General features: G+C 40.3%; 1 protein-coding gene across 1 annotated transcript in view; it reads left to right on the forward strand.

The window, feature by feature from the left end:
- RAB31 (RAB31, member RAS oncogene family) overlaps window positions 1–21,505 on the forward strand; it is a 66,042-nt gene that overhangs the window by 38,196 nt on the left and 6,341 nt on the right. Inside the window, exons 4-6 of the mRNA XM_032708849.1 lie at window positions 3,282–3,353; window positions 5,260–5,366; window positions 12,118–12,227. Coding sequence (XP_032564740.1) covers window positions 3,282–3,353; window positions 5,260–5,366; window positions 12,118–12,227 — 289 coding nt within the window. The remainder of the gene's footprint in view (window positions 1–3,281; window positions 3,354–5,259; window positions 5,367–12,117; window positions 12,228–21,505) is intronic.

A 21,505-nucleotide genomic window follows, 5' to 3' on the forward strand; every position in this document is an offset into this window, starting at 1 on the left:
TGGCAGGTGAAAAATGTGCAGATTAGTATTTTGTATCCCTTTAATTAATTTTGTGTGACTCTTTTTCCAGTTAATTAGGCCAGAAAAAGGTTCAAGAGGACTTTCTTTTTGGGCACTGATTTAAAAGAAAAAAAAGGAAAAAAGAAAAGAGCATCAAATAAACATAATTATTTGCATGATATTGGGAAATCTGTGTTCATAAAACACATTTGTTAAGAGTCTGTCATTAGATCATGAAACTTATGCAGTTAAAATTTTTCAGCTCCTCTTGATTCATTCAGTGTTGCTAAGAGGCTTTTCCTTTTTTCTTGTAGAAAACAGTGATTTCTTGTGACTGGGACATTGTATCGTCACATGCACTTATTAGCCTGTATAAAAGAATGATAAAGGGCATTTTTTTTGTTTGTTTTGTTTGTTTCTAAATTATTTTTTTTATTTTTACTTTCTGGCCCTAACACTGAAAATATTCTTCAGTGAAACACCTATTACAGGAGGTGTTCTTGTCAGCTGGTCAGAAGAAAAGGGAGAGAAATTCCCAAGATGATGTACAGGTCCTCAATGTGCTCTCAGGGCCAGTATTAAAGGAATTTGAAGCATGTGAATTTAACTGCATGGCTCCTGTGAAGTGTGATTACCATTATCTGAGAGCTCTTTGTAAATTCATGGATACTGTGTAATCTAGATTAAAATGTAATCTAGATTAAGATCAAATCAGCATGTGTGGGGGGTATATATGTTTTTTTTGCAGGAGTTTATGGCCTGGGGGGTGAGTGTTTACACCGAGAAAGGTCAGATATACCTTCCACAGTTAAGGTCCCTGATTTTCAGGCTGCTTTAACACAACTCACATGTTGAGGAGCAGGTCTTGGAAGTTCTTGAATTTTGTAGGAGATAACTTCTAGTCACGGGTACACAGTGAGCCAATTCGGAAAGATGCCCTCCTAGACTTGTTATTTGTGATTAGAGAAGGACCTGAGGGGCATATGATGGTAGGTGGGATGCCTTGGCCACAGTGGTCATGAAACAGGTAATGGGTCCAATGGCTTATTTTAGACCTCCTCTACTATTAACATACTTGAAAAAGCCCTTCTTGTTATCTGAACTAATGCCCCAAGCTTGTGAGTGTGATGGATGAAAAGACAGAATGGGAGAGATATGTTGCCTGGAGAAGCATTAATGGGATCTAAATGGACTTTTTACTTATTGGACAATCCACCCAGCAGACTGACAGTTTTACCCCAGTTTATTGTTGTGTACTTATGAATTCTTATGCACCCCAGTTTATTGTTAAATTTTATGAATCCTGCTGTACCTCCGTATTGTCCCCATTTCTCCCTCAGACTGTCCCTTCGAAAGTTGTTTGTCTCTTTGTTCTCCCCTGTTTTCCCGCTGCTCTGCCACTGATTGGTTGTAAGTTACCACAGTGCAGGGAGAGCTACCATTGGCCAGTTCCCTCAGAGACCCGGGATTTCCACCCACCTTTCCCCTGTTCCCCCATCACATTTCTCCCTGAGCCGTCAATCTCTTGCGCCTCCCTGGTTTGGAATCCGCCCCTCAAACCTCGTTTATTTAAACCCTTGTACCCCCTGAGTAAACGGGCATTGCTGCACACTCTCCAACTGTGCCAAGAACCCTTTTTGCAGTGCCCGGTCCCATCCCCCTTACCACGCGGACCGTGGCATGTGAGTGTTTAAGAAGCATTTGGACAATGCTCTCCACAGGATGCTTTAATTTTTGGCCAGCACTGAATTGATCAGGGTGTTGATCTACATGATTGTTGTAGATCCATTCCAACTGAAATGGGCTATTCGGTTCTAACAGACTGAAAATTTCTGTCATGATTTGGAAGCATAAAAATTCTGGAAAGCATTTATTGCATTAAACATGCAAATAATAAAGCCAAACACTAAAACTCCAGAAGGCACACATCTACCCAACTCCCTCAGGATCTTGGCTGATCCCATTTCTTCAAACCACGCTTCTTGACTGATTCCTCTTTCTTTTCTCATCCTCTTTCCTGCTGTTTTCTCCTATTAATGAGCTCTCCCACCTGCCTCACTCCCCAAAACACTTCAGCATTTGACCATCTGTCACTGCTGCTGTGCATCCACACTGTTATAAAAGAAAGTGTTGACCTTGAGCTGCTGTGCGTGATCTGTGATGAATAGCTTACAAACTGCCAAGTGAACCAGTATCGCAAATAACTTGCGTGATACATGGCTCGTGAAACAGCAGTGAATGTGGAGGCTGCTAGGTCTGAACGCTCCGTCTGTAGGTACAGTTCAGAGAAAAAGATGTGTCCAGTAAATCCGCAGAGGTTTGCAACGTAACACGTGGATACGTGCGTGTTCGCTGGGCAGTGAGATTTATACCCTACCCTAATAATGTATTTGATTTAGGAGTTGACCTCAGTTATCAGCTGCAGCTTAATAGGCAGCTTTTGCAGATTATTTTTCAAATAAAAAATTTATAAAATGTCTCTGCGAGTACAGCAAGACTGAATGTATTTTCCAAGAAAGATTATTTTAGGTTTTTTTGAGACAAAGTTTAGTTGAATCAACAGAAATACTCTTTTGCTTCCTTTCTCTAATTGTAATTATAAGCTGAAATGAAGTGAACTGCTTAGCCATGTTAAATTATGAAAATTATGCTGTTCTTTGATTGTTATAACAAACTTATTTACTGTTTGTTGTTTTTTATTTTTCTCAAAGAATGTTTTCCTTGAAACAAAAAGCTGAAGAGTAGCTGCAAGAACCCATCTTTTTAAAATATAGGATAGGATATTTTAAAATATAGGATAGGTAAACTTGACAGGTTTTCAGATTTTTCTGACGAGTTAGCTTTATCAAAGTCATTTGCAATGTTTTATAAAACTCAAACCCAAACTGAATCCAGTCGTAGACCTACAAAGCAAAGTGATGTGGTTTGCCAGGGAAAGGGGTCCATATGCTGTCAGGTTAGACCTCCAAGTATAGGTGATCTTCATGTCAAAACTTGTCCTCAGAGTCCATGCCCTGTAGTGGAAAAGATACATTGAACCAGTAAGTGCTGATCTAATTAATTCAGTGGGATGAGGAACAGCAGGAGATAAAGGAGCTCTGCTTTCTTGGTGTTTAATTTTAAGGAAAATTAGAGATGTGCGACCGCTGAAGAACTCTGTTCTTTATGGGGTGATAGAAAGTGGGTGGTCCTGCCATGGCAAGTCTTTGTGACCTGACAAAGTGTGTGATAATTCTGATTTATTAATTATATTTTCTGTCGGGGGGGTTATGTTTTAACAGTTTCATTCCTTGGCTCCAATGTACTACCGAGGTTCAGCAGCAGCTGTGATAGTTTATGATATCACCAAACAGGTAAGATCTTCTGATTGCTTTTTGCCTGTGTTAATTCCTCTACTTGGGCCTGAGTTGCAGTTAAACCTCACAACTTCAGAAGTATTTATATGTTAATTTATCTGGGGTGTCTCTGCTTTGATACTTTGTGTAGGTCTGGATGGAGGTGTCCAACCGCCATAAAACATTAAATAAAAAGTCCTGCTTCTGTGTAGTTTAAACTTCATCTAGACAAAATGTTGGCTGCATTTTGTCAAAGTTTCTTTGGATTTCCTCTGGCTAAGTAGACAGGATAATATCCTGCAATACCCCCTCCCAGTACCACCACCTGTGTTCTCTATATGGAGTTGAATTTCTACTACAAAAAGCAGCTATTTGCTTTATCAGCTGAGTGGAAATTAAGTTTTCATATTACCGATTTTAAAACTAATTATTTTTATCTAAACGTATCATCTCATGTTTGCATTGCAGTACTCATGTCTTAACTTTTAAATCAGTAATGAAATAATAAGTTTCTGACCTTTTGTCTCGACATTAATAATTTGGAATAAAAATTGTATTTTCAGACCCTAAAGTGCTTTGGCTCATTTCTCAGGCAGAGAAAGCTAAGAGATTCTAGCTGAATGCAGTGAAAGAGGCTTTTGGAAGAAAACCCCTGCTGATAAAGCTGAGTCAGAGGTGGTGTTAATGGATGGATGGTCATGACAGTTCACTATCATTTTATTCCTTTCTTGCCAATTGAATTATTTAGCACTAGGTTGAGAGGGCTGGGTTGGTACTCCAGTGCATTAGTGTAATGATCTGTCGCTGATGATGGCGGTCACCGTTGCACAGCGGTTCTATTCTCCTTTGCTACTTTGCCAAGAAAAGGCGAGGAAAAGTGAGTGGTGCTGGATTGATACATATTTAAATCAAAAATATCTTACAGTTGATCTTGTAATATATTGTAAGAATATAATTTTGTTTTGCCAGCCTTTTTCTCCAAGCTTATGTGGAACACCTCTCAGGATAAAGAAGGGAAAATAGGAAAGGAAGGCCAATATGTGTTTCACTTTCTGATACTTGACATTCAGTGTTAATCATTAAAGCAAAATGGATTTTTTTTTTCCCAATTGACTGGTGGTGCTCTACCTTCATTGATACTGATACAGCCATTGCTGATTTAGACACAAGTCTTATGTGCATTTCTGAAGGGGAAAAAATTATTTATAATATATTTGGGAGCTCACTTTGGGTATCAGTAATACTTTCAACCATGCATTATAATTAGAATCTCTAGAAACAAAAGTGATTTAATGCTATTACTTCATTAGTGTAAAGAAATAGAAAAATTACTATTAAAAGGTAGGTAACATCAGAACGTTTGAATTTTATGCTTGGAGGGGAAAAACTCCAAGTGAATTTTCACCTGTCTCTTTGGTTTCATAATGAATAAATTTAGGTTTAGCAGGTCACAGATTTGGAAATGCAGTGGAGAGGGCATCACTGTGGAAGCTCTCCTGGATGTTACCGAAAATTTGACAGTGGTTGAGAGAATAATCCACTGGGCAGAAGTTGAAATTAGACAAATGAAGCTCATATTGAAAGTGAAGGAAATAAGCTACTGTCCAAACTTAGAAGAGCTGGGTTAGTTTCTTCATCGCTGAAAATTCAATGTTCAGTGCTGCTTTGGGGTGAGGAGGAGAGGGAGGCAGCAAAGAGGGAAACATCCAAGTTCAAGAATTAATTTGAAGAAGTCCTATAACCTAAATCTTGAAAAGCAGATTGCATAGATCATCAATGATTTTTCAGTTTTGTGATCTATATAATTATTATTATTTCATTTTTCATTAATACTGTCAAAGCTGTGTTCCTCTAACTTGAAAAATAAGCAAACACACTGATAGAGAGTAGGCTGTTAACTTACTTTGTTATTTCTCTGACTTAGGATTCATTTCATACTTTGAAGAAATGGGTGAAAGAACTAAAAGAACATGGTCCTGAAAACATTGTAATGGCCATTGCTGGAAACAAATGTGATCTTTCTGATATCAGGTAATAATTTTTGTCATTGCTTTCACTGCAGTAACTATATTGTTTCTTTACTTCAGGTAACAATTTTTTTCATTGTTATAATAGTATATAATTTTGGCCAGCTGTATTGCTTCTTTCTAACACCAATGATTCTAGTGATGCAAAACCTCAAGAACAACAGCACAATTTTGAATTATGTGCTTTTTTTAACCTCTCTTTTGCTGCCCTTCCTCTGTGTTTGTATAATCTCTACAACCTTTAGCTTTTGAACCATTGGAAATGAAAATGTATTCTGTTTTATTTTTTACCACTTGCATTCAGTTCAAATGTGCAGAATGTGATAAGGGATGAGCAAAACCAACAATGTAAAGCTAGAAGGATGGGCGTAAGGTAAAAAAGTGTTATTCAGAGAGCTTTAAGAATTGTGCTTTGCAACAACTGAAACTGTCCCATAACACTGGATGTAGAAAGTGTATTCTTGGGTTTTTTTAGTAGCTTAACATCAAGTAAAGCTTGTCATCTGCATGAAGCAAAGAACCTTCTGGGGAAAAAAGGGGAGGGTTGAATCCACGCTTGTGCAGAAGAGCTGAGATGATGCTATTTGGAATGAAGCTGGAATCACTCTTCTGCTTGTTAGCTTGATTTGCATTTGCATTTATCCTTTCAGGAAATGGAAGCACATTCTGCTGTACAGTAGTGATTCTTTGTGTCAGTCCATGACTGTTATTTCTTGCTTCAGCTAAGAGTACATACTCAAAGATTGTATTTGATGCTGTCCTCTTAGAACCTTATAGGCTCTCATGGTTGTTCAAATATATTCCCCTGTTGTTGTATAATCACACTTTGGCCCGGGTTCACCAGAGCCCTGGAGCACATGTGTAAGTTGAATTGAGTGATGCAGTGCTTTGTTGAATCAAGGCCCATATAATGATAGGACCTGTGTGGGTTTTGGTTTTGTTTTGTTTTTTTTTTCTTTGTTCTACACCCTGCTACTGTCAGCCATGAACCAACACAGAACTGCAAGTCACTGCTTGCTGTAAATAGTGAACAAGCTCTGATTCTAGGAGACTCCTAGTTTCTGTTGGGCTAAGAAGTGGGGACACAGGCGGCATATTATCATCTCCTGTGTGATTTTGTGATATGCTTGTCAACGTGGTGAAAGTGAGTCCTAAAAGACAAACCTAAAGGTTTCCAAGAGGAAAGGACAATTACAATAATAAAACCAAAAACCAGTTAGCACAAATCAGAGTTTTTGGTTGCCTGAAAGTCACTTTAAATTTATCGCTTAAGTGTCCCCAGCGATACAATAGCCAGATTAACTCAAGGGTAAAAAGTTTGGAGATTGTGACACATGATACCAATTGCAAATGAATCCATAACCAGCCCTCCCCCTGCTTTTGGAAGCATTTGCCATGGCAGCTAGCTTTTAAATGCAGTTCCACCAGAGGCGGATTGACTTGAGGACATGAAGAAAAACCTGCACCCCAGAAATGTTGTGGGAGTACTGGCGTTCCTCACAGAGCAACTGTGATCTTCTCACGACATTATTATCAACCACTACCTGTAGTGTACTCATTGCTGATCATCGAATTCTTGCTCCTGTTCTGCTCAGCCAGTACAGCTCTTCCTTATGCAAATTGTTTTGCTGTGTGAATGGTCCTCAGCGTACTCCATGAGCTAATGTCTCTTAAGTTTTTTTATTTTTTTAGGGAGAGGGCTTTTTCTCCCTGTAGTTATGAATAGTTTTGGGAACATTTTTCTGTGCAGTTTTTCTTTCTGCATCCCCCATCTTTTTTCTTTCTAAAGTCATCCAGTGGTGCCCAACTAAAGAGATTTTGGTGGAAAAATAGAGAGCAGACTATCTCATACATGATATATTTTCACAGTTCTTGCAGAAATCTGATTGTTTATGCAATGCATGCAGCTGTATGCATTCTCTGTCTGCTTTATATCTTGAGATTTACTTCACTAAAAATGATTTTAGGTGAAATGTGTCAGCAGTTTATCAGATTGTTTCCAATGATTGATTCCAATGCATGCCTTCAGGCACAGAGAATTTAAAAATAAGATGATGTGAGCGCACAGGGGGAAGCTGCTGTTTGTATGCATTTTTGGCATCTCTGTTTGGTTTTGTAGAGCTTTTGGCAGATGTTTTGCTGGATATCAGAGAGACAACTGCTTTTAAGACCAACACGAATAGATGCAAAAGAGGACAAGCTGACCCAGTTCAAGTTGATTTGATTCTGCCATCTCTATGAGTGTAGGAGATAATGTCAGGAGGAATGAATGTAAGCAATAAGGACTGATTATCTTCCTTTGGGAAAAGACTGACACTATTTCTCATAATCATTGACCATGTTACCCTCCTCGATTAGCATCTAGAATCTGGTTTTAAGCTTCCAAGATGTATTTGGGACACTTATGGGTCGTGCTGCTTTTCCTCAGTGTTGTTAATAGACTATCATCAGTTTTTGGTGCTCTGTTGAAGTAAATTTATTCTCCACTTTGAAGGAATTTCTACAGATAGGCAAGCAATTTTATTAAGTATAAATCCTTATCTTTGTTGTAGTATTGTCAACTCTATTACTGCTGAGTGTTCAGCATGCTTTTAAGTAATAGTCATACTTTCTTCTGATGTGTGTCCTGTTGTTCTGACAGGTTACTAAAAAGTTATTTCAAAGACAGGAGCTGTAACTTCAATGCTAAAATGTTGTAAGTGTCCAAAATACTTCTTTGAGCATTGTAGAAGTCAATAGTCATAACAGCAACTAAGAAGTGTTCACTTCCCTTAAAATGTGGTGCATCTTAACAAATTATGTTCACTGGAAGCCCCTGATTAAGAGAATTCAGCAGAATTTCATGCTCAGATCTTCACTCCATGCATCCAGAATACTTCTTTATTCACTAATTATTCAGAAAATTTCAAGGGAGATAAAGTCAGTAGAATAATTTGGAAAGGATAAAATGAAATAATTGATGTCTTTCAGAACAGAATGGAACAGAGCTAGCAGATCTTTAAGGAAATCTTCCATAGAATGCAAGAGCTGGCAATCCTCAGGAGCAAGAAATCAGGCAAGGAAGGCAAGAGACCAGCATGGCTGAGTAGGGAACTGCTGGTCAAACGAAAGAAAAAGAAGCAAATGCACAGAGAGAGAGGAAACAAGGACAAGTATTCTGGGAAGAGTATAGAGATGAAATACGGTTGTGTAGGGATGGCGTGAGGAAGGCCAAGGTGAAGTTGGTACTGAACCTGGCAAAGAATGCAAAGAATAACAGGAAGGGCTTCTACAGATGTGCTAACCAGAAAAGGAAGGTTAGAGAAGGCGTACTCCCTCTGATAAACTGCATTGGAAAACTGGTAACAATGGACGAAGTCCCTCCCACTGTAAGGAAAGATCAGGTTCATGTCCACCTGAGGAACCCGAACTTACGTAAGTCTATGGGACCCAATGAGATGCATCCCAGAGTCCTGAAGGAATTGGCTATGTATTTGCCAAGCCATACCCCATGATATTTGAAAAGTCATGAAGTCCTAGGTGACTGGAAAAGGGGAAGCATTGTACCCATTTTAAAAAAGGCTAGAAAGGAGGACCCTGGGAACTACTGACCTGTCAGCCTCAGCTCTGTGCCTGGTAAGATCATGGAACAGATTCTCCTAGGAGCTGTGTTAAGGTACATGGAGGACAAGAAGGTGACTCAGGACAGCCAGCACAGCTTCACCAAGGGAAAGTTCTGCCTGACCAACCTAGTGGCCCTCCACGATGAAGTGACCACACCAGTGGACATGGGAGGGGCTACAGATGGCATTTATCTGGACTTCTGTAAAGCTTTGACACAGTCCCCCACAACATCCTTCTCTCTAAACTGGAGAGATGGATTCGACTTGTGGACTGTTCGATGGATAGGGAATTGGTTAAACTGTCACATCCACAGGGTAGTGGTCAATGGCTCAGAGTTCCAATGGACACCAGTGACAAGTGGTGTCCCTCAGGGATCTGTATTGGGACCAGTGTTATTGAATATCTTCATTAATTACATAGATGAAGGAATCAAGTGCACCCTCAGCAATTTGCTGACAACACCATGCTGAGTGGTGGTGTTGGCACACCTGAAGGATGGGATGCCATCCAGAGGGACCTGGACAAGCTCAAGAGGTGGGCACATGGGAAGCTCATGAGGTTTAACAAGACCAAGTATAACGTGCTGCACTTTCTACCAGGTCAGGGCAGCCCCCAGTATCAATACAGGCTGGGGGATGAACAGATCAAGAGCAGCCTTGCCAGGAAGACCTTGGGGATGCTGATGGATGAGAGGCTGGACATGAGCTGGCAGTGTGCACTTGCAGACCAGAAAGCCAGTTGTGTCCTGGGCTGCATCACAAGCAAGGGGCCCAGTAGGTCGAGGGAGATGATTCTGCCCCTCTACTCTGCTCTTGTGATACCCCAACCTGGAGTGCTGCATCCAGCTCTGGGGTCCCCAGCACAGGAAGGACATTCACCTGTTGGAGTGAGTCCGGAAGAGGGCCACCAAGAATGAGTAACGAGATGGAGCATCTGTCCTACAAGGCAAGGCTGAGAGAACTGGGAGAAGAGGAGACTTCAGCGTGACCTAATTGTGGTCTTCCAGTATCTGAAGGGAGCCTACAAGGAAGGTGGAGAGACACTGTTTATAAGGGCATGTAGGACAAGGGGAGATGGTTTCAAACTGAAAGTAGGTTTGGATTAGATGTTAGGAAGGAATTCTTATTACGAGGGTGATGAGATACTGGAACACGTTGCCCAGAGAAGCAGTGGATGCTCCACTTCTGGAAGTGTTCAAGACCAGGTTGGATGAGGCTTTGAGCAACCTGGTCTAGTGAAAGGTCTCCCTGCCCATGGCAGGGAATTTCAAACTTTAAGGTCCCTTCCAACCCAAACCATTCTGTGATGATTCTAAAAGTTATTCCTCTGACTTTTACTGTAGCCTTGGAATAACACTTGCTCATCACTCCAGTGATGGTTGTTGCCTTCTTCCCTCTTCACCCGATCTTGCGTGTAGTCATCGCTTTTCTTAGAGTTCCAGCATTTGTACTTTTCCTTTTTGACAAGGTAACATCTTAACAGTGCTGACATCCAGATTATGATAAATCCACTTGATGTATGCAGCCTTTTTGATACCGGCAGCACTGGATGGCATGACGCTTATTGCCCGTGTGCTGTGGACATTAATAGCTTCCTTTAAAAATGTTATCAGAGAAGGCTACAAAGTTTTGTGATGCTTCCTTGCAATATTGTTACTTGCTGCTGCATTACTTGACCACTGAAGTTTGCTTTCTTATCCAAATTACACACGTTGACAGTCTTCCTTACATAACCCTATGCTTTCAAATTTCTTCCTTTACTGTTGTTTGAGTATTATGTTATGTAGTTAAGTTCCTTTTTTCTTATCTCCAGGGCCATGTACAAATAGTAATATCTTTCATAATAAAGGCCAAGGTGCCATTTCAGAATTAGTAAGGGGAATGCTGCCTTCCCTGTGTCTTCTGCCATATAAAGACAATACAAAGAAGCAAGTAACAGAAACAAGCTCTGAATCCAGATGTTGGAACTGTAGGCTACTTCTTTGAAAAAGATTTGTCATAAATCCGGCAATTATTCTGGCTCTCTCCCTGTTTCCCATGAGCAGCAGATCTGATTTATTTAAAACATACAGCTCCATAAGCTAATAATGAAATTGTGTTGCTGTGATCCCACGTAGGTACCTTCTATTAAAGTCCAGGGCACTCAGGCTTGGAGGAAATTGTTGAGGAGTCTGGGTTGGTATGTCAGAGCTGTGGGGTGAAGGAGTTGGTGTAAATTCTGCATGTGCGACAGACATCTATAAAGCCACACAAAACAACACTTGATGTATTGAACAATCGTGCTGGCAGCCTGGTGTTTCAACATGTGCTCCCGTAATTGGGTATACCTTGGGTGCCTGTTAGCTTGTTCAGTCTCTCAGATTCTCAGCTGTTGCTCAGAAATTAGGAATGGAGGTGGTTACAGACAGCAGCAGACACAGGCAGATCCATCTTTGCCACTTGGCTCAGGCAGATAGAAGGTCAGCATGGGGCTTGGTTGTCTGAAGCGGAAGTTTATTGTATGTTGTAAACTACATTTACCAGCTTTTGACATGTGAAGTATTGGCTACAAAATGAGGGCGTTCTACCAGGGATTTTAAGGTGATGTCACTACGGTGACAAGGCACAGAATAGTGGTCTTTCCCCAGTGAACTGGCACTCACAGATCGCTGTTGCTGATGTGCTTTCATATTTATTTCAGAATCTCTTGTTTCCTTGCTGCAAAGACCAAGACATGCGATGCTCTTATCGCTTTCATCCACAACATTTGTACCCTATCTTGTTTGAACAGTTGGTATGTGGAGAGTGCTGGTTGCTGCCTGGATCAGCAGAGTTGTGTGTCTTTTCTCAAGCATTTTAATGCTTTTCTTATCGAAGTCAAGCTTAAAATACAAACAAATGGATTGTCATTTAAATTATCTTCTTTCTTTCAAGGCATGAAGTCAACAGCAAGTCTCAGAAATCTGCAGATTGATCACTGTTGAAATGTTAATATTTTGAATATGGTGATCTAAATGCCATATGAAGAAAGATAGTATTACTTTTGCCGAAAAGAAGAGCATATTAATGCTTTTCTGATCAGGCTGTGTTTGAGATTGGGTCCCCCCCCAATTTTTTTAATTTAATTTGACTTCTTTTATTCGTAAATGTTTTGATTTTTTTTTTTTTTTGTAGGGAGGTTCCTATGAAGGATGCCAAAGAATATGCAGAATCTATAGGTGCAATTGTTGTTGAAACCAGTGCAAAGAATGCTGTTAATATTGAAGAACTTTTTCAAGGAATAAGTAAGTAAATGTTCCCTTTATTTAATTAATTCATTTTGGTTATTCAGGGGTCTTCTGAAAATAGCAGTTTGTTTTGGGTCTATAAACTACTTTCCCAAGGACATCAATAAATCCCACTGAGCTGGTAGTATGGCTGCTGTTTATGCACAGGTAAACTAAGAAAAACTTTGAATACACCAGAGCAAAACATAATAGATACAGGATAAGCCTGTTCGTTCTAAATCTGTATATAAACCCTGATCTGGGTCACATCTTCTGTTTCAGATGAAGCCTGCTGTAAAGGCAATTCTGTTGATCTTACAATCATGTTGATAAAAACTTAAGTGTTGATAAATGCTCCTGGAGGACATTGATAAGTAGAAAGTAGTTATTGCAGCGGAATCTGTTTAAAAAACAGCCCCAACATAAATTTCGTTCCAGGTCTTTTAAACATGATGAAACTAGCACTTGTCATGAGGAGAAGAAAAAAATGTCTCATTTAGTCTGCCTTCTAGGGGTTCCAGTGTTGGTCTCTGTCTGCAAGTGGGAAGGACTTTTCAGGCTGGAAGGGACCTCACAAGACCTTTAGTCCAACTTCCTTTTCCAGGCAGACTTGATAGTGAATTCAGACCAGGATGCTTGGGCCATTGTTTGGCTGGACCTCAAAGCAGAGGTTCCACAACCTCTTTGGGCAGCTGAGTCCAGTATTTAAATAGTCCTCACAGTGACATCCCCACCCTGTTGTATCAAGCCAGAACCTATCCTGATTCAATTCACAGCCACCATAGCTCCTTGTCCTGGATGCACCTCACTAAAGAGCCTGATTCAGTCTTCTTAGCAGCCTTTCCCACAGGTACTGACAAACAGCTTTGTGGTCCACCAAAGCCATTTTATCTCCAGGCTGAAGTGGCCCTGTTTTGTCAGCCTTTCCTCACAGGGCAAGTGCTCCAGCCCTGACTGTCTTGCGGCCCTCCTCTGAATTTGTGCCAGGTTGTCAACATTTTTTTTTCTGGGGGTCCCAAAACAAGTGTGACCCAGCTGATGTTAGACTATATCTAGAAGGAGATAACCACTTTATCTGATGTTCTATCTTGGCTCTTGTGGGTATGGCTGAGGATCCTGCTGGCTGTCTTTGCTGCCAGGGCATGCTGCTGCCTCATACTCAAATTGCTGCCCTCAGGTTCTTTTCGGCAGATTTGCTTTCCAGACAGCCAGTCCCCAGCCTGTCTCATAGACAGGGGCTCTTCCTTCCTACAGGCAGGGCTTGGCATTTGTCCTTTGTGAAGTACATAAGGTTCCTGTTGACCCATCTCTGCCTCCAGCCTGAGACCCTCTGAACAGCAGCCCTGCCCTCAAGGATATTGAATACACCCCTGAGTTGGGTATCATCTGAGCGCTGAAGTGGGTGTGTGTTTTTTCATCCATCAGGACACTGATAAAAGGTATTAAGCAAAGTACTCCACTTGTAACTGGCCTGAGTACCGTTAACCACTGACCTTTTGGGTATGATGATCCAGCCAATTTCTCACACAGCTAACAGTCATCCTATCTAGACAATAACATCCCAAGTTGGATGTACCAGGATGCTGTAGGGAAAAGTATTGAAAGCTTTGCTAAAATCAAGGTAGACAACATCCAGTGCTCTCCTTCGATCACAGATCCAGTCATACTGTCATTTAGGGCAACCAGGTTGGTTGCACATGGTTAACCCTTACTAAGCCCATACTGACTTGGTCCTGGTCATCTTCACCTTGTGCTCAGAAGCAGCTTCTCAGGGTTTTGCTCTGTGGTTTTCCCGGGAAGTAGAGTGAGGTTAAGCAGCCTGTAGATCCATGGCTTGTTATTGTGCTTTTTGAAGACAGACATTACATTTACCTTTCTCCACAACCCTTCAAAAACAACAGGGATGATGAAGAGCAGCCTTACAGTGACACTGGCTTGCTCCTTGTGCATGCTCAGATTATATGGGTTGAGATTTCTTCAGAGCTCCATGACCTGACCCTTTTCCATTACTGGTGGCTCCTCTTCTCTGTGAATCCTATTCTGGGGTGCAGAGACCTAGGAGATAGTATGTTCAGAAACTCAGCCTTGTTTCCCTGCAATTACTTTATTTTATTTCACATATTCATAATCAGCTGACATTATCTACCACACTTCGCCTGAGATATGGCCTGTTCAAGTGTTTGCTTCACGTACATGGGATGTATTTGAAATGGTTAATGAGAACCAGTATTCTTAGAATACATTACCTTTTTTTTCCTCCTTTTAAAAAAGAGGTGTGTGTAACATGGCTGTCTGGAGGAACTGGTTCTTCCTTGTGATAGTTTACTTGTTTGTCTGCGTCCGATGGTTGTGAATGTTCTCACGGAGGAACTCATTCTTGCCACGTAATTAGATAATTAGTTTCCATCTTTGATACGCATTGCTGGCAGTGTGCACCGTCCCTAATAATGGGTATAATAGATGAGGAAAATCAGCTAAATTAAGTTTAGTATGAACTAGATACCCAGGCAAGTGCACTTAATTCCACAGGCAATTATTTCTATATATAGAAATATTTGGTCTCAGTGGATGTACTTGTGACCTTATCGAGCACTCAGCAGAAAGAAAGGAGAAAGTTGGTAGTGTATGTTTATGGAAATACAGTGGAAACCAAGTGAAAAATGCTTGAGTAACAGGAGAATTAATTAGTATGGTTATGACTGGGCAGCAGATATTTATAAGTAACTTTCTGATGTTTTACACCACTTCAGTCTTGGTGCAATTTCCAAAAAAGTCTGTCTCTGCCAAAGTTGCATAGCAGCATTTCTGCTTTTTCAGTGTATGAAATCCTTCATACGTCATGTCTCCTGCTCTGTTGACTAATTTTGTTTGTGTGGTGCCCTGGAAGTCACGTTGCAGCTTTAGTTTTGCTTTCATGCTGCCTGAGAACTCCTGCCCTTCTCTTTGTGCTGCTGTAGAAGGGCATGGTGCAGCTCTCCAGCCTCTGAACAATGAGGCAGCAGCTTTTGTTTACCTTGGACTTTGTAGTTGGACTGTATGTGTTGTCTGTTTTACAGCCTAGATTTGGAAGACTATTCCAACATGTGTGGAGAATTTCTTCATTAAATCCTCCTTGAAACTGATAGCACAAACAGAAAGGGTAGACTTCATTTTAATTTAGCTAAACAATTTACCTCCTGCTTACTTATGCTTTTCATTTCCCAGGGCTTTTTTAACATAAACATTTTTCCTTCCTAAGGTGTCTAACAACTGTCTTTTTTCCAGGGACACTATTATGAAAAGAGTGAAATGGTATAATGGGAAAAACTTACTTATCATAATGATATAAAGAAGGTTTAAAGAAGAAAAGGGGAACTGGGATGTTTTGCTGACAACTAGAAATATCTTGGATAAATGATAGAGATTATAGACAGATCACTTAATTTCTAAGATTATTATGTTACATTATGCTTAAAAGATTTTTTTATATAAGTTTTCTCTCAGAATTTGAGGGATTTGGCTGCTAAGAGGGATGTCTTCATAACACAGTCTCAATACAAATTCATTGTCCTTAATTCTTATCAAGAAAACACAAAATGTGAATGACTGGAATCAGTAAAAGTTCCTGAATTTTTGAGGATGGGTCAAATTTGGCAGGAGAGGTATTTTGCAGTCCGTGTACTTATGCTCAATCTGCCTCCTCAGCCTTATTTGCCTAAGTCAGCAAAGTTAGTGTTCTCTGCACTGGAGGGTTTGCACTGAGCTGAGCGATGGGCTGCAGCTCCTGGTTTCTGTTGTACCCATGTGATTTCAAATGGCAAGCCACTACACTTACCCTGGTTGCATTCAACAGTGCCTGACTGAAAGCTTGCTGTGATTGTGAAATATCACGTGGCTGATTTATGTCTCTGTAAAGAAGAATATTTTTAATACAGTTGTATATTCCCCACTTGAGCTAAATTTTTCCCAGTGTCTTTCTTTAGAGGTTTTTGACATGAAAAAGGCTTAACAGTATTTTTTCATGTATTCCAATAGTTCTTTTTTAATAGCTGAGTTTCTATAGGATCAAATGTTATTAACTTTTTATTCCCAGCCTTAGAAGAATCATAGGCACAGTGGCTCCCTGTAACTAGTTTATACTTTAGCAGCAGCAAAAATGCCAGTAATGTATTATACAATCATAGTATAATAAAGTTGTGCTTGTGCAGGGGGCCATACCTTGTTCTGTATTGCCCCTTCTTGGTTGTAGGGCTGACCTTTGTCCACTGACCTTTGCTTGTGCCTGGCTGGTTTTCAAAGACTAAACAAGCTGCCCTATGTGTACTATCATTTAGTGGCAATCACACCCTTGCAATTTTCAGGCACCTGTTCATTTAGCAGCTCAAATAAGCCTTGGTTTCCTTATTCAAATCTAGTACACGCCCAGCTGTTTCTCCTCAGCCTGCGTGTGTTGCCTGTTACCTCAGTGTGAAGGTGCCCCAGATACGAAAGAGCAGATTACATAAAAGCCATCCTCCGTAAATGGCAACGCTGAGGCTGTACCTCCCAGGCTAATACTAGTCTGCATCGGTAGGTCCAAAGGTGAGCAGGTGGTGGGACAAGTAAGCTGCTGAAGAATACCTAGCCAAGTGAAATGTGAAATAAACTTGTACCTAAACAAACAACAACAACAAAAAAATTACATCCGTGCATTATTTTTTTAAAATCTGGCAAATCACAGAACCATAGGATGGTTTGGGTTGGAAGGGACCTTAAAGGTCATCTAGTTCCAATTCCCTGACATGGGCAGGGGTGCCCCCCACTAGATCAAGTTGCTCAGGGCCCCATCCAACAAATGTTGGAGATCAGTGTGCTACCAAAGGGGGCAAGATTGAAGCATTTCAGCATCTTCTGTTGAGGGTGAGAAAGAAGTGGGGAACAAGATTATCAGAATCAATTTATGGAGAGTGTGTAAAGAGTGGTTAGCACACTCGGTCTTGCTGATGCTAGTACTACGAGGAGGAAAGACAGGGTGATGTTTAAAAACCAGATAAGAATGTTCTTCCTAGATGAGGCTTCCTAATTAGACCAGTTTCTGTCTTGGGATTCAGCCTTTCATGTGGTAAATGCTCAGTTATAAATGTATGAAGCTATTGATTTTCTGATGCCTTGCCAGCAGCTCATATATTGAATATTTAATGTAACCCAAATACTTGTTTCCTAGAAATACTCAGAGATTTAAAAAAACAAATCAAACTCAGTCTCTAGAGTTTACAGTTTAACTAATTGTATACTGGACAATTTAAAGAGGAAGGTGTGAAATGTCTGTCTGTGGAATGGGGAAGGGATCCTTCCAGCAGGCATTCAGTGTTTACATTGACTCGGATGGACTTGGACAGATGGAATTGCAGATGGACAATCCTCAAGCTTTGTGAGTGATGAGTATGGTGGTTTTCATCCTGTTATCTGCTAATTTGCAGGTATCTGTGAATTTCTTTGAAGAGGTCTATGAAAGATATTCTAAGAAAATAAAGTACTTTTATGTTACAAAGCAATTCACATGCACCAGTTTTTAAGGTAGTCCAAACTCATAATTGAATTTTTGTAGGGAGTGTAAAAGGATTGAAAAACATTGTCTGAACTTATATTTTAGATTATATTCTTTACAGTTTATGTTCCCTGTGTTATAGGATTAGTCCTCCTCTTAATTTCAAATTTTAGTGAATGGAGCAAAACTTAATGACCTTTGGACTACTCCTGAAGTTAAACATGAGGTACCAGATTTCTCTCCAAACAAGGAGAACTCCTCAGTGTAAACTAGTAAATAAACTGAAACAGCCCACAGTTAACTGCAGCAGGACCTTGAATCAGAGTTGGATCTCTCAGTAATTGAAGTCATTAGGACTACTGCTGTTTACTTTGATGCATGCAGAATTAAAATATTTGTTACGTTTTGGGGTTTTTTTTCTGGAAATTTTCATTAAATGAGCAAAATGTAGTTGTATTGCTGCTTCTCCTAGCAAGAACCTCAGTGTCAGCAATCTATGCTTTTGCCCTAAAGAAACAAACCAAATAAAGGCTTTATTTTCTTGCATGGAGATGCTGTTAGATGTCCTATTAAGAGTATTAAAATAATTTCAAGTTAACTATGTTTAGTTATGCAATAGATTTTATTTTAAGGATGTGTTCCCTTGCATGAAAAGTTACACCATGAGTAAAGAGTAAACAGCAGTCATCTGTCAGCTGGGGAAAACATTACTTCACTCTAAATATGGGGGAGAAGAAGAAACTAGAGTCAGACTAGTGGGCCAGACTTTATGACCCATGTGAGAACATGGGCAACTTCTAAAATAGCAGTGAAATGGGTTTCAAAGTGTGAAAGGATTTGGGGAGATGTGAAGAGTGACTATTTTAAGTCCTACAGGTGCAGAAACCTGCCAAAATTGTTGGATAAGATGTGCCTGCTTCATTCTGTCATGTCTTCACAGATGGCTGTTCTTTATTAATGAGGTTTATAGAGAGCAGTGCTTTGCGGTGGCTCATACTGCTGTGAAACAGCAGACACTTTGAGGAGGAGGTTCTGGCCATTGTATAGCTGTCGTATCACCACTTGAAAATGTTGATCTTTTCTCAGGGGAGCCATTAGAAAAGCTCACCTGAGCTGTGATAGATGCCACACTGCTGCTCTGGGGCAGAGTGAAATGGATTTCACATCCTCCATTAACAAAAACCTCACCTTCCTCCAGCCCTGTAAAAATTATGCTGTACATGATTTTTGGGAAGGTGGAGAGAAATGCACAGAAAGCCACGGTGCAGCACTCTGCCTTTTACCATTAGCAGAATTGTTGTCTAAGATAGCAGGACTGTGCTTCTTTGGGAGTTGACTTCATCATCTGGAGGTGCCAGGTCAGGTTGATCACAACACATCTGTTTCCACACTATACAAGTATCTGTTCAATGCACTGTTGTGTTTGTCCCTTTGACAGCATGCTAAGAGTTGTGGGGTTTCTATTTCCTTACGTTCAGCTTTAAGGCTGTTTCCAACCTTTCCTTTCATGCAGGCTAGGTATAGGTAAAGGATAAAAATAGTTTCATGTTAAAAAACCCAAACAAAACCATAAAGTTCAACTCCGAGCCTGCTTTTTCTGAGCTAATGAATGTCACAGCTTCTAACTGGAGCATCGCATTCCAAAAGGAACAAAGTGAGCAGCTTTTATTACTGTGATGATGCATCCTGCTTCCAGCAAAGCAATCCCCATGTGCCTTTCTTCAAGTTCTGCTCACTGAGCTGAACCCAGTCCCTGTTGTCTCTCTTGCTTCCCTTGCTACGGTTTTCATTTTTCTCCCTTCACATTTTGTTTATCTCTTGTCACACCCTCCCATTTCCCAATCTCTTTGCCTTTGGCACTCTCAGAACAGCAACGCCCACAGTGCTGATTAATCTCTTAATAAATCTCAGATTCAGTAGCAGGAATTGGAACTCTACCAGGCTTTGGAGAAGACTCTGACCTTCATTCTGGACTGCCTCAGCCCAGCTCAAACATGCCAGAAAGGAGGAGATGCAATTGCTTTAGTGCTTTTCACCTGTTAACCCGGATAGTTCACTTCAGAACTGACAACTTCTTTAACCCTACATTTGAGCAGCCTCTTGTGATGCTTATATTTGACACACTGTGGTGTGTTTACTGGAATGAGATAATGGAGGTCACGAAGACCTCTGCAGGAATATGTGGAGGTGCATGGTTACAGTTTTGTTGCACAAAATCTGTGAAACATGCTCTAAATCTTAGTGAAATGAAACCAAAATATACAGTCATATATTTAATAATACCAATGCAAAATCAAATTTTTAAATTGCAGTCAGCAACTCTGTTAGGAATATCAGCAAGGGAAACCATGTAGAACTTGTATACTGCCTCAATAATCTTTTATCCCTGAGTTCCTCATTTCACCATTTTAGTTGCAGAATTATTAGATAAATGTACACACATTCTCTGTGTGATTAACCATTTCATCTGGAATCCTAAGGTGTGGTCTTGGTGACCTTTGGCAAGCTGGCTAGTTGTGCCCTGCTCTGCAAAACAGAGCAAAGACTCTATTTGTGGTCTAGTTTATCATCTTAAGTTAAGCAACAGATGAGAATAGGTTGCCTCGAGAGGGTGTGGACGCCCCATCCCTGAAGTGTTGAACGCCAGGTTGAGTGAGACTCTGAGCAACTTGATCTAATGAATGACATCCCTGCCTATGGCAGGGGGATTTGGAATGAGATGATCAAGGTCCCTTCTACTCCAAACCATTCTATGATTCTATGAGTTCAGTCTCTTATGGTCCTTTTGAGCTGACTATCTTTACAGAGCAGGAATTACCCTAATCTTTTTATCTCTTCAGCATGAGAATTGCATGGCTGGATGTCAGAGCACTGCTGCTCCTTTCTGACATGACCTGCATGAAAGAAATAACCTACAGCAATGCTAATTTACAGTACCTAATACTGGGGTATTTTTTATTGGTCTGGAAAAGAGACTATGGATGCCAGTGAGATGCAAATTTTAAATGAGTATATACTTTCTAAAATTAATTCACTTTATGACCTCTGTTGATCCTCACTCAGTGCCAGCTATATTTGAGTTGGTGTCAGCAATATTGATGCCATATTTATCAGGAGCTGAATGACAAGATGAGATGGTCTCAGTGCTTTTAGGTGGCAATAGTGATTGAGCTGGTTTAGATGCAGGAAGTGTGGATGCAGGCTCAGTGCTTCACTGCTCATCCTTAGTGTTCTGTGCTGCTTAAGCCTTTCTCTGGTATAGCATCTGCCATGGGACTAGCTGTCAGGGAGGCCTAGGGAAAGGCAATAAATCAAGCAAATTTCTGACTGATTTTTTTATTCACTTTCCCTGATGCTTGATGAAAAATCACTGTATCATTTGCTGTGGAGCTGGTTCTCAGGTGTTAGACTGAGTTCTGTGCTCCAAAATAGTTACTTCTGTCATGATAAAAGCCGGTTGGGCAGGGATGTTTTGTTACTAAAACTAAAATGATTTAACTTGATGGTTTATTAATTCTGGTAATAAGAGAAATAGTAAGTGAGAGAAAACTCACCTACTGAAAAAAATATCCTCAAACTTAAAAAAAAGTTTAGACTGTTTAAACTTTTGTTTCCTTGCATTGAGTTCAAGGAACTCAAGGGAGTGGTGGTGGTGGTATCCAAACAGCAGAAAATACGGCTAGTTCATGACAAACAATACTTAAGTTCAAAGGCTAGAATAACTAACCCACAAATATGTCTAGAGTTTTTTTGTCTTTATTATTTGTACTTGTTATCTGTGTGGGGTTTA

This window comes from Chiroxiphia lanceolata, chromosome 1 (assembly GCF_009829145.1).
Source record: "Chiroxiphia lanceolata isolate bChiLan1 chromosome 1, bChiLan1.pri, whole genome shotgun sequence".
Taxonomy (NCBI): Eukaryota; Metazoa; Chordata; class Aves; order Passeriformes; family Pipridae; genus Chiroxiphia; species Chiroxiphia lanceolata.